At 31.6% G+C, this 13,350-nt stretch overlaps 2 protein-coding genes across 2 annotated transcripts; both read right to left on the reverse strand.

The window, feature by feature from the left end:
- Positions 1 to 3,803: 3,803 nt before the first annotated feature.
- Positions 3,804 to 8,983, reverse strand: LOTGIDRAFT_239611 (hypothetical protein; the record flags this gene model as incomplete). Its single annotated transcript, XM_009062330.1, has 7 exons — positions 3,804 to 4,244; positions 4,696 to 4,743; positions 5,704 to 5,733; positions 7,295 to 7,594; positions 7,984 to 8,271; positions 8,534 to 8,758; positions 8,863 to 8,983. 7 exons carry the CDS (start codon positions 8,981 to 8,983, stop codon positions 4,204 to 4,206), a joined length of 1,053 nt encoding a protein of 350 aa, XP_009060578.1. The 3' UTR covers positions 3,804 to 4,203.
- A 1,375-nt stretch (positions 8,984 to 10,358) lies between these two features.
- On the reverse strand, positions 10,359 to 13,051 carry LOTGIDRAFT_175861 (hypothetical protein; the record flags this gene model as incomplete). Its single annotated transcript, XM_009062331.1, has 2 exons — positions 10,359 to 11,262; positions 13,047 to 13,051. 2 exons carry the CDS (start codon positions 13,049 to 13,051, stop codon positions 10,359 to 10,361), a joined length of 909 nt encoding a protein of 302 aa, XP_009060579.1.
- Positions 13,052 to 13,350: the final 299 nt, after the last annotated feature.

A 13,350-nucleotide genomic window follows, 5' to 3' on the forward strand; every position in this document is an offset into this window, starting at 1 on the left:
ATTGTTATCGACAACATATAAAAAAAACTGATATTGTCAGGGATAACTCTACTCTTTATTCTCAACAGCATTGATTTTAAAAGAATGATATTGTAAGGGAGAAAACTCGATTATATTATCATCGAAAACATAATTACAAAAGACTGATATTGTCAGGGAGATAACTCTACTCTATTATTCTCAACAACATTGACTTCAATAGACTGATATTGTAAGAGAGATAACTCCATTATATTATTATCGAAAACATTAATACAAAAGACTGATATTTTAAGGGAGATAACTTGAGTATATTGTTCTCGACAATATAAATACAAAGGATTGCTATTGTAAGGAAAATAACTCTATTATTATGTTAGTGTTATTTATCACCTAAATATATATTTTTGCATTTTTCATCATAACTTTCATCTTACTTTATATATCCCCAAACCCAGTTTGACTTATTTGCATAATTTGATCCCTACAACGATCCTGTCTTCCATCGACCTCTACCACCTACCAATCGCCGACCACCAACCAACCCATCCAGCTATATCCCACCCCATCGCCGACCTACGTACAACACAGCCTACCAATCAAGAGGAAACCATCGACCTGACCAACAACAGAAACAACTACCAGCCCACAGACGCCAACCAGTCCCCACTCATAAGTAGGAAGAACCCTTTGTGAAGGTGTCCTTCCAAGTTTTGCAGTGCCTCCATCATTTGGGAATCCTTACCCTTCAACAGCAAGGCCAACCAGCGTTTACCTTCAAACGCAAAGTCTCTGAGTTGGATAGTTTTATCCGTCCAGCAATGAAAACATCAGCTGTTGACGCGAATATTGGATCCCTCAATCGGACATGGCTCTCTAAGGTTACGCAGGTCCTGATCGATCATTACCAAACCACACTTCAAGAGAAGCTGACCACCATTCGTGCCAAGTCTTTATCATCATCTGCCGCCGACCGCATCGTTTCTCATGCCCTGTCCTGGGCCCGTCGCTCCTATGGGAAACGTCTTACTCAAGCTGTAATCACCAAATTCTACCAAACAATCAGCGAAACAAAAACCAGAGTAACCATATCTCTAACAACTGAAATGGACACTACACCTGCACCATCTAGAGCCACCACGCTGCCGAACCAAACCCCTAAACGAGCCCGAAGTTCACCTACTCCTAGTCCAGCAGACATAGGTAAACGCTCTCGTAAAGAGGGCACTCCCCTCCTCTTTTCACTTTCAGACTCGTCTTCCCCTTCCACACCATCTGAATCTTCACCACGTGATCCAGGATCCGCCAACCTTTCTTCCTTCTGTGCGTTTTTGGACCAGCAAACCACCCCTCAGTCTCCATCCAAGTCGAGACGTGTATCCAGACCCCCCCCCCCCCTAAAACCAGATCCCAGTCCGTTCCCAATGCTACAATTCTAACAACTATCAAACCAGTACCAATCACACCGTCGACGACCATTATATCCGCTACCAAACCGTATTATCACCAAACCAAGAACAAATCATTATGAAAGCTACCTGCTCTAAAGAAATCTACCTTAATAATTGGATCATCTAACCTGAATCGAATTACCAAAACCAGTTCAGACACTGAAATACATTCTTACCCCGGTGCCCAAATCCATCACATACAGTCAATCCTGGAATCATACGACCATGACCCCAAACCTACTACCATTATTCTGCATGTAGGCCTCAACAACCGTGATCAGCTACCAAAGACCTCCTTTAACCAAGCCCAGAAAGATCCTCTTCATATGTATACCCATTTCAAATAAAATCTCGAAGAACGCACAACAGAACCTCAGCCCTCTCAACAACATGATGATGGAGTCCAGTATCAACAGCGCAACAATCTTACCACCCTACGAAGAAGAACCAGTTGATAATCTCCATTGGTCTCCAGAAACAGCAAACAGCATTTATTTGTTTTGGATACACCAGCTTCAAGCATCGAGTAAGTCTATAAACTAATTACTGGGGATAAAAATACTGAGTGGCCACCGCTAGGCCAAACTGTAGTTAACTTGAGCCGCAAAATTCTCACACCCCTTCAGCATTCAATCTTAGACCGTGGACTTAAATTTATTTCCACACCAAAGATAGCTAACTTGAATTATCTCCGACCATCCATTGAACGATTTCAACGAAATCTTAGCTGCACATATTTTTTTCGAAACCACCCCCAACGTGGTGCTAGAACAATGTTTATTCCTAAATCCACGTGGACACCCCCTCAGGCCGCCATCCATCCTGAAATATTGAAAGCATTTGCGAGTATGAATAGCCAAACAGTGAACCTTTCCATAACACACGAAAAGCCTAATCTCACACGAGTGGAACGTGAAGCGATAAACTTACTTAAGAAAGACGATAGCATTGTTATTAAAAAGAGTGACAAAGGTTCATGTTGTGTCATTCTGAATTGGGAGGATTACGTTTCAGAAGCAGAGAATCAACTGAATAATTTACCGAAACTAATTATCAAAGAAACTACTAACATGATTATCAAAACAGATTTAAGATAATTAATATGTATTATTGTATCTTCTATATAGATTATTAAAACTGATTTAAAATAATTAATATGTATTATTGTATCTTCTATATAGATTATTAAAACTGATTTAAAATAATTAATATGTATTATTGTATCTTCTATATAGATTATTAAAACTGATTTAAAATAATTAATATGTATTATTGTATCTTCTATATAGATTATTAAAACTGATTTAAAAAAATTAATATGTATTATTGTATCTTCTATATAGATTATCAAAACTGATTTAAAATAATTAATATGTATTATTGTATCTTCTATATAGATTATTAAAACTGATTTAAAATAATTAATATGTATTATTGTATCTTCTATATAGATTATTAAAACTGATTTAAAATAACTAATATGTATTATTGTATCTTCTATATAGATTATCAAAACTGATTTAAAATAATTAATATGTATTATTGTATCTTCTATATAGATTATTAAAACTGATTTAAAATAATTAATATGTATTATTGTATCTTCTATATAGATTATCAAAACTGATTTAAAATAATTAATATGTATTATTGTATCTTCTATATAGATTATTAAAACTGATTTAAAATAATTAATATGTATTATTGTATCTTCTATATAGATTATTAAAACTGATTTAAAATAACTAATATGTATTATTGTATCTTCTATATAGATTATCAAAACTGATTTAAAATAATTAATATGTATTATTGTATCTTCTATATAGATTATTAAAACTGATTTAAAATAATTAATATGTATTATTGTATCTTCTATATAGATTATTAAAACTGATTTAAAATAATTAATATGTATCATTGTATCTTCTATATAGATTATTAAAACTGATTTAAAATAATTAATATGTATCATTGTATCTTCTATATAGATTATTAAAACTGATTTAAAATAATTAATATGTATTATTGTATCTTCTATATAGATTATTATAACTGATTTAAAATAATTAATATGTATTATTGTATCTTCTATATAGATTATTAAAACTGATTTAAAATAATTAATATGTATTATTGTATCTTCTATATAGATTATTAAAACTGATTTAAAATAATTAATATGTATTATTGTATCTTCTATATAGATTATTAAAACTGATTTAAAATAATTAATATGTATTATTGTATCTTCTATATAGATTATTAAAACTGATTTAAAATAATTAATATGTATTATTGTATATTATACAGTTTGCATACTACAGGTGTTTTATCCTACCCCTTGGCAGTCAAATAGATTCAAAACGTGTTCCTTTATTAATATATTTATTTTGTACAAAAAATAGTACTCAAAACAATGTACAATATATACGTGTATATTCTTTACAACATAGTTACATTATTTTGTACATAAAAGATGTAAAAACATTTTGATATCAGAAACTCATTTGTTTATTGTAAATTGTTTATTGTAAGTAACGAAGAAAAGGTTCCCGATTCAGGAGAAACTAAGATGTCAAACCTAACTTCAATTTACCTAATTCCATGTTGGAAATGCTTTAAACCATATGAAAGAGAAACTAATGACTATATCCTATCCCCTATTGTACATAGTAATTGATCAGCCAACAGATGAAACTACAATATTCCGTCAAACTAGGGACGAGGCATTCTTACCATCATTTTCGACTAGTTTTCAATACAGTTCATTCTAAAATGATTCATCATATGTATTATTAACATAACGAAGACCTACAAGAAAAATAATAACAAATAGAGAAAACCAGTCCTAACAATAAATCAAAACTGGCAAACAAAATTTAAGAACAAGAGTGAAATTGAGTGGTAGGTCAGTTGTAAAGAACTTTAAGTTCCTTGTTCGATGGTTCGATGACGGCATCTGCTCAACATTGTCAATGTTTTACAAAGGTAATCAAATCATAAATGAATCAAATGATATTAGCCGTGAGGACTATATGGAAGAGATGCCCAGTTGACAAATGTTCCAAAACAGTGTCCCGCGTCACACGGGACAGTTGCTGCTGTGATCACGCTATAAAATATTTGGACTTGGGGCATGACACTATTGTTACAAATTAAAAGTGAAAGATCGTTTTGTTAATTCGAGAATACCGGTTTATAGAATTGATTTACTGATTAGTCTTTAAATGTACTATTGGTTAAACTTTATTCTAAATAATACCTGAATAAGCAAGGGAACGACTCTCATCGACATTCTCATACCAATTTTCTAAAAAAAACGAAAAAAAAACATTAAGAGCTGTCCATTCGTCTTCTTACTGAGTCATAGTATCAGCTGGTTGTAAAAGATTCTAATAATTGTTCGAAAGTTGTATTTAAGAATATTCCATTGTTTTCATATGCGTTCCACATTAAATATCATTGAGAAACAACTTGAAGTTAGGTTAGTGGAACTTTTATTCCAATGTAACTACAAGTATAGTTTATCCAGCCGAAAGAAAATGTCAAACATTGTCATGGTTCAGGCATAACGGTGAAAATTCAAAATTGGAGTACTTTCAAATATCTGTTCCATAGTCTAAAAGTTAAAACTAAATGTTATGATGAAAATGTCTGTCTATTATACCAGAATTGATTTATAAAACAAGGATTACTCAATTTCTAGGCAAAAATGTAAAAATTCACTTCGAGCGTGGCAACGAGAACTTCTCCTATAGCTTTTGAACCTATTGAAACTTCTAGCCTTCTGGCTTTCAACTCGGTTAACTGATAAATAAATCAATTATATAGTTAGATTCCCTCCTCCCCCACTAAATAAAAATTTAATCGATTACATAACATATTGTGGCAATCGATAAATCAATTTGCCATAAAAAATTACAACATAATTGGTCATCGTTAGACAGAACTAAATTGTAAATTCACCTTTTGAGAAGCTGCCCCCTCCCCTTCTTTTTATCGAGATTGTAACCCGAGAAGAATAACTAAGATTCGAGAAGTCTATAACAAATAGGATATTGTGGTTTATATACTTAGTAGATTTAGGTATAACTGATTGTTTGAGGTATGAAGCAGCAAAGCTCACCATCCATTTTAAGATGATTCGTTTATCCATATCAGTCATACATATGATTATTGTTTTTGTTACACTACGCTCTCCGATTGAAAAGCTGTAGTTTGTAATTTTCCATTATAAAAGAAAAAAATATATTGATCTCAAAAAATTTACCTGATTTTCTGATCGAGTTATGAGTTTTATCTGCAAATATAACAACAATGATGATAATATTAATATTTGATATTACAACTTGTTAGATCATAATACAATAAAAACTTATATGTGTGAAATAAATTTAGATAGTTAATATAATAAATAGTCTACTAACGTTTTACTGACGTTCTCTTGAAATAGATTACAGTTCCTATTACTGCTATAATAACAAGAATTACACCAACACCAATTCCTATTAGAATTCCAACCTCAAACGTTAGAATATCTTTATCATCACCTGTATTCACGGATTCTTTTTTATGTTCTTTTACAATTTCAGACCCATGAGTGGTCAATCTTACTTGTAATGTTGACAGTTCCATTGGTGTTTCACCTGATGATGATATTGGTTCTGTTAATGTATCACCTGATGATGATATTGGTTCTGTTAATGTATCACCTGATGATGATATTGGTTCTGTTAATGTATCACCTAATGATGATATTGGTTCTGTTAATGTATCACCTGATGATGATATTAGTTCTGTTAATGTTTCACCTGATGATGATATTGGTTCTGTTAATGTTTCACCTGATGATGATATTGGTTCTGTTAATGTTTCACCTGATGATGATATTGTTTCTGTTAATGTTTCACCTGATGATGATATTGGTTCTGTTAATGTATCACCTAATGATGATATTGGTTCTGTTAATGTATCACCTGATGATGATATTGGTTCTGTTAATGTTTCACCTGATGATGATATTGGTTCTGTTAATGTTTCACCTGATGATGATATTGGTTCTGTTAATGTTTCACCTGATGATGATATTGGTTCTGTGAATGTTCCACCTGATGATGATATTGGTTCTGTAAATGTATCACCTGATGATGATATTGGTTCTGTTAATGTTTCACCTGATGATGATATTGGTTCTGTTAATGTTTCACCTGATGATGATATTGGTTCTGTTAATGTTCCACCTGATGATGATATTGGTTCTGTTAATGTTTCACCTGATGATGATATTGGTTCTGTTAATGTTTCACCTGATGATGATATTGGTTCTGTTAATGTTTCACCTGATGATGATATTGGTTCTGTTAATGTTTCACCTGATGATAATATTGGTTCTGTTAATGTTTCACCTGATGATGATATTGGTTCTGTAAATGTATCACCTGATGATGATATTAGTTCTGTAAATGTTTCACCTGATGATAATATTGGTTCTGTTAATGTTTCACCTGATGATAATATTGGTTCTGTTAATGTTTCACCTGATGATGATATTGGTTCTGTTAATGTTTCACCTGATGATGATATTGGTTCTGTTAATGTTTCACCTGATGATGATATTGGAGACAAGGTTTAAAAACAATCAGATAGTTATGCTCATGTTAGGCTTCAGGCCAAAATCAAATAAATATTTGACATAAAGTACTTGCCTGTTAACTTGAAGCATAGAATTAAATATTGATGGACGAGAAGTACGTCTATCAGTTGTTTCTATCCAGCCCTTACTTGTCAATTCTATCTAATATATCTGTATAACCAAAATGCATAATTCTGTAATATAATGTTTGACTTAAGGTTATACTTACTTAAAGTGGTTGCCTGTGCCAAATTAGAATAAAAGCTTTTGGTAGAGTATCTGTACATTGCCTGTACTAGGAAGTAGTAGGTTGTGTTTGGTTGTAAAAAATTGACTGTATAATTAACAGTTAACCTGATATCATTAAAATATCTGTCAGAATCCCAGCTTCCATATTCCTTTTTCTTATACAATACATGTTTGTATTCGTGTTTTCCCGTCTCAAATAGTTCTCCTGTGGTCCATTCAACTTGTATAGATGTAGTAGTAGTACTCCGGGCTCTAAGGTTTTTCGGTGAAACTAATAAACCTGTAAATACACATGTTTTTTGTAATTTTTTTCTTTTAAGTTCAGTACAGCAAACGAGACACCTACCCTTGAGATAAACAGTCAAAACACTCGGTTGCTATTTCATACATAGAATGTCTAAATCATAGGGTAACCTGACATTTAATCTTCATAGCTGAAGGGTCACAAGCCATTCAGATGATTCGTAGATATTGTATTGCAATTTCCAACAAAACAATCATTATCAATTACTCCAAATGTTACGAGAACACTGATTGGATAAATTCTATAGTGAGGTATGTGGATGTCCCCCTCATAACCCTCCCACCCCCCCCCCCCTCCCCACCCTATAATCCTCCTCAGAAGTAACTGGAATAAAGAAATTTAGGTCAAACCAGTATAAGACCCACCACGTAGTGTGAAGTTTGTAGTAAAAGTTCCCAATGAATTATTCGCTACGATCTGATAAACACCATGTGAATCTTCTGTATAGTTTCGGAAGTGCAATATGGCATGGGTATTGAAACTATTTACATCTACATTTAGAGGCAGGTCTTGTAATCCTGTAGATGTGAATTTCTGAACGGAATATGTTGGTCTTGGTTCGCCGGGTATCTCAAGGTAATAATTTTTATCTGCAGCCTGAGATGAGAAGAATATGACTGGTTGATGTATATCTTCATTCCATCTGGGAACACCTGGAATTATAATTAGAAAATATATCTAAATATTCAGGTGCGATTGCAGTTTAAATATAATCAAATCTATAAATCTCAGGTGAAAATGTCATAATAATAAAATTAAAATCATATTATGATCTATCGCTCTGGAAGTTTCATTTTATTCAAGATATTTCACTTCGAATTTCTTACACATCAGAAATATGAATAAGAACTAAAAACATACAATCGACTGTGACATAAATAGTGTTTGAATAGGTGTCTCTTCCATTCAATCTACCATAACATCTAAAATATGTATTATCATCACACCTAATCTTCTTCGTCATTGTTCCAGTGTAAGAATTCACGAATCTTTTGATAGTACTATATCTTTTCCGAACACTAAAATCGTGGACAAACGTAATCTTTGATGGAACTGTACAATTAATCATCATGGTGTCATTTACATGTAATCTTCTTCTTGTAGTTAAACTACCATTTAAAGTTATGACAATCTTAGCTTCTGTAATGTTAATATATATATATATATATATATGTATATAGCATTACAAATATTGGTCCACTATAGAATAAATAGCAGAGTACCTGTTGACCTGATAGACTTACTTCCATAATAGACAGTACAAACAAAATAAACAAAAACAGAAAGATATTTACCTATAACTGTAAAAACTAAACACAGTCCAACACTCAATATTATCATCGTCTTTAACCATTTTAAATCCATTATTACTGATTGTTTATAATTATAAAGTAATGAAACAAAACTTCTGACTACGCTGTAAACAAGTTAATCCTCAATTCAAAATTACATGTTATCTGTAGAGGAAAATATGTTTTACATACAATAATAAATGAATAAAACATCTTGGGATAGTTTTGGGGTTATTTCCCTTTAATCTGTCAGAAAATGTCAAGATGAGGTGCTCAACGCGTTCCATAACAGATCGTTAGAACACGTCCAAAGTGAACGCGACAATGGAGACAGTTATACGATATCTGGCGTGTCCTACATGAATATACCACGCTTATTGCCAACTTAACACGCTCTGAGACAATTTTCTGCCGCACTAGCATCGCAGTAAGAACGCATATATTTTCCTCATTGTCAAAAATATCTGGGATATATAAACATTATAATACCAATATAAAAGAACCAGAATTATCCGCGTTTGAATGTTAATATTTAAGATACTCTTTTATATATAGAAATACTGAGTAAAAAGTATTTTAAGACATTATGTGATTTTCGTACATTTTAAGTACCTCTGAAGACTATTTACATATATTCAAGACAAAAATCAACCCCCCAAAATGTCACATCCGTCCCTTTGAATTTGTGAATGAATCCAACTCGATCCTGAAAATGATAAATTAATCAAACTGTAAATCTACTTACGTGCGATTAATGTGACGATTATTTGAATTGTGAATATGAAAATAAGTTACAATATGATATAAAACATCTTCTTTACTTCAAGGTCTACTTGAATAACTTCCATAGGAAAACACGCTTGACCTAGTTACAAGAATCAGACCAGGAACAAAAATGACCTTTATTAGAGATGCGTGTCCTAAACTCAAGTCACTCAAATCCGGAAACGCGTGATAAGCTAACGTAAAAACATAAGTATTTGTTTACATCGATAGTTTGAATAACTTGCAAACTTGAATGAAGGTACCGCTTTATTTAGGCATAGTTGTTTAGGAATATATTCATGTAGGCGACTACATGTACTCATTTTAATCACACACGACCTTTCGGCGCAAGTAATTTAAGCATTAGACTACAGACTTTGCTATTCAGCAAACAACCGTCCATATCAAGCTGGTTTGATCTAACATATCCAAAATATATATTTTGATGATTTTCATTCTTTTCCCAGTTTGGTAACTGACCAATCATTGTGCACCTCGTGATTTGAGGTTGATGTTTCTCAACTGCCAGACGTACAGTGTCCCTGTATCTTGTCGTATTTAATATTAAATAATTATTTACAATAAAATCGAATGACCTGTCATTAATTTCCAGTTTTAAAAAGGCCATCCACTTTCTATTCAACCTAGTTGGAACTATTTATATTTGAATGCTCCTGGATCAGCTAACTATCCAAGGTTTGAGACAGATAAAAGTAGCAATCAAAGCCTTTAGGATGAGGGTATGACTGGATATATATAGATCTTACATAGAAATAACACACACGTAATATAGATCTTACATAGAAATAACACACACGTAATATAGATCTTACATAGAAATAACACACACGTAATATAGATCTTACATAGAAATAACACACACGTAATATAGATCTTACATAGAAATAACACACACGTAATATAGATCTTACATAGAAATAACACACACGTAATATAGATCTTACATAGAAATAACACACACGTAATATAGATCTTACATAGAAATAACACACACGTAATATAGATCTTACATAGAAATAACACACACGTAATATAGTTCTTACATAGAAATAACACACACGTAATATAGATCTTACATAGAAATAACACACACGTAATATAGATCTTACATAGAAATAACACACACGTAATATAGATCTTACATAGAAACAACACACACGTAATATAGATCTTACATAGAAACAACACACACGTAATATAGATCTTACATAGAAATAACACACACGTAATATAGTTCTTACATAGAAATAACACACACGTAATATAGATCTTACATAGAAATAACACACACGTAATATAGATCTTACATAGAAATAACACACACGTAATATAGATCTTACATAGAAATAACACACACGTAATATAGTTCTTACATAGAAATAACACACACGTAATATAGATCTTACATAGAAATAACACACACGTAATATAGATCTTACATAGAAATAACACACACGTAATATAGTTCTTACATAGAAATAACATACACGTAATATAGATCTTACATAGAAATAACACACACGTAATATAGATCTTACATAGAAATAACACACACGTAATATAGATCTTACATAGAAATAACACACACGTAATATAGATCTTACATAGAAATAACACACGCGTAATGACGCTTAACGAATCTCCGAACACTAGATGGCGCCACAGTCCATGATAACAAAATGTCGGCTATGGTGATTTGACGAAGTGACAACTATCGTCTACTATACTCTCTGATATGGGTATGCTTGCTGGAAGAAGTCATTATTTTTTAATATTTTAATAATCCATGAAGGAAATGTCATGTCAAATAAAAACTATACAAAGTATTTTAGATAAAAAAGTTTTCTACATAAAATTGTAATACAATGTAATTTATAATGATAATGAGTTTTAGTAGAGATGAGGATAGAATATAATAAGCCAGAAAGTGAAAATATAACATAGCTAGGGCTGCAACGATTCACCGTTGAATCGATGAACCGCGATTCGTTCCTTCTTATCGATGTATTGCGGAAGAAAAAAATAATCGCGATACATCGGCCCGATTCTCATAAATATAATAAACTCCCTTTAATGACTAATAGCACGGAATCCTCGGGTATTTTAGAAATTGTGTCATGTTCAAATGTTAAAAAATTGCTTTTCACGTATTAATTTGTCTTCAACATTTTTAATTTTTGTTATAAACGATGAAAAGAGAACATATTAATATGCCAAGTTGAAGATAAACGCACGGGATCTGATATACACTTTTTCTTTTTCCAACGTAATATGTGTTTGCATAGTCATAAAATAATTCCACGAAATTGTATTCGATCGTTTGGTATTTTATTTATTTTTATGAAGAAATATGTTAGTCCTTGTGTGTAAAATATGATGAAAAATGAATTTTGTACTGTACTTCTACAAATGCCGAAATAATTTAAACTGTCTTAAAATGTTATTAATTATCAATTTTCTTTTTCTTTCCCTTTTAATCAAAGAATCGCGATTTATTATCGGATCGCCACTTTAGGAATCGTTGCAGTCCTAAACATAGCATAATAATAATAATATATAAATAGTTAGAAATATCTCTATATAACATAGCATAATAATAATAATATATAAATAGTTAGAAATATCTCTATATAACATAGCATAATAATAATAATATATAAATAGTTAGAAATATCTCTATATAACATAGCATAATAATAATAATATTTACAAGAATCCAATCTACATCAAATCATAGATATGTATAAAATACAAGACAAGACAATCAATCAATTTCTAATCAAAATTATATTACATGCTGAAATCTAGGAGTTGTTTATAAAAATATATTTGTACATGTATACACTTGTAACGAGACCAACATTAACAATTTTGCCAATCTGTAAAATATTCCACCTCTATGTTTGTGTCTGGGTTACGTGTATCCTGGTCGTACTGATTGCGAGTTACGAGTGAGTTGCGTGCTTCCTTCCGAGTTACGTTTACACACCTGTCGCATTGCGTGCTTGGGGTGCTGGTTGTTGAAACTGGTAAAATATATTAGCTGAGAGTTAGTTTACGTTCAGACAATTATCTTGTATTGGTGGTAACTATGGTATAAGAACACTATTAGCAATATGGATACACCTTGGTTATGATTTGTTTAGCTCACTACAATTATCACCATTATTATCTACTTCAATATAGTCCACTCTAAAATGATTCATTGTAGGCCTTATTATCGTACCGAATTCCTAAAAATAAAATATTTACAAATAGCAAAATTAGATAAAATCTAGTTCTTACAGTTAATCAAGAGTCGGGCCATTGTAAAGATCCATTTTTAACCTTCAACGTTGTGATATACTTACTCCATCTTCTCAACTTTGTCAATGTTTTACAAAGTATAAAGGCAGTAGTGTCATAAATATACCTAACAATACTAGCTATATGGAATTTCTAAAAGAAATTCTGACAAAGTCGCAAAATTACAATATTTGTTCCAGAAGAGTAAATTGTAAACTTCCTATACTTTCTTTTTGATTCATTTTTCTTTTTTTCTGTTGTTTTACTCACAAAGCATCTGCATCATTATGTCAATATATTTTGAATGATTATTCTACTTTTGTTTACTTTTTATCTTTTATTTGATGTATTTCTTATGACTTTGATTGT

The sequence above is a fragment of the Lottia gigantea genome, assembly GCF_000327385.1.
Source record: "Lottia gigantea unplaced genomic scaffold LOTGIsca_508, whole genome shotgun sequence".
In the NCBI taxonomy this organism is placed as follows: Eukaryota; Metazoa; Mollusca; class Gastropoda; family Lottiidae; genus Lottia; species Lottia gigantea.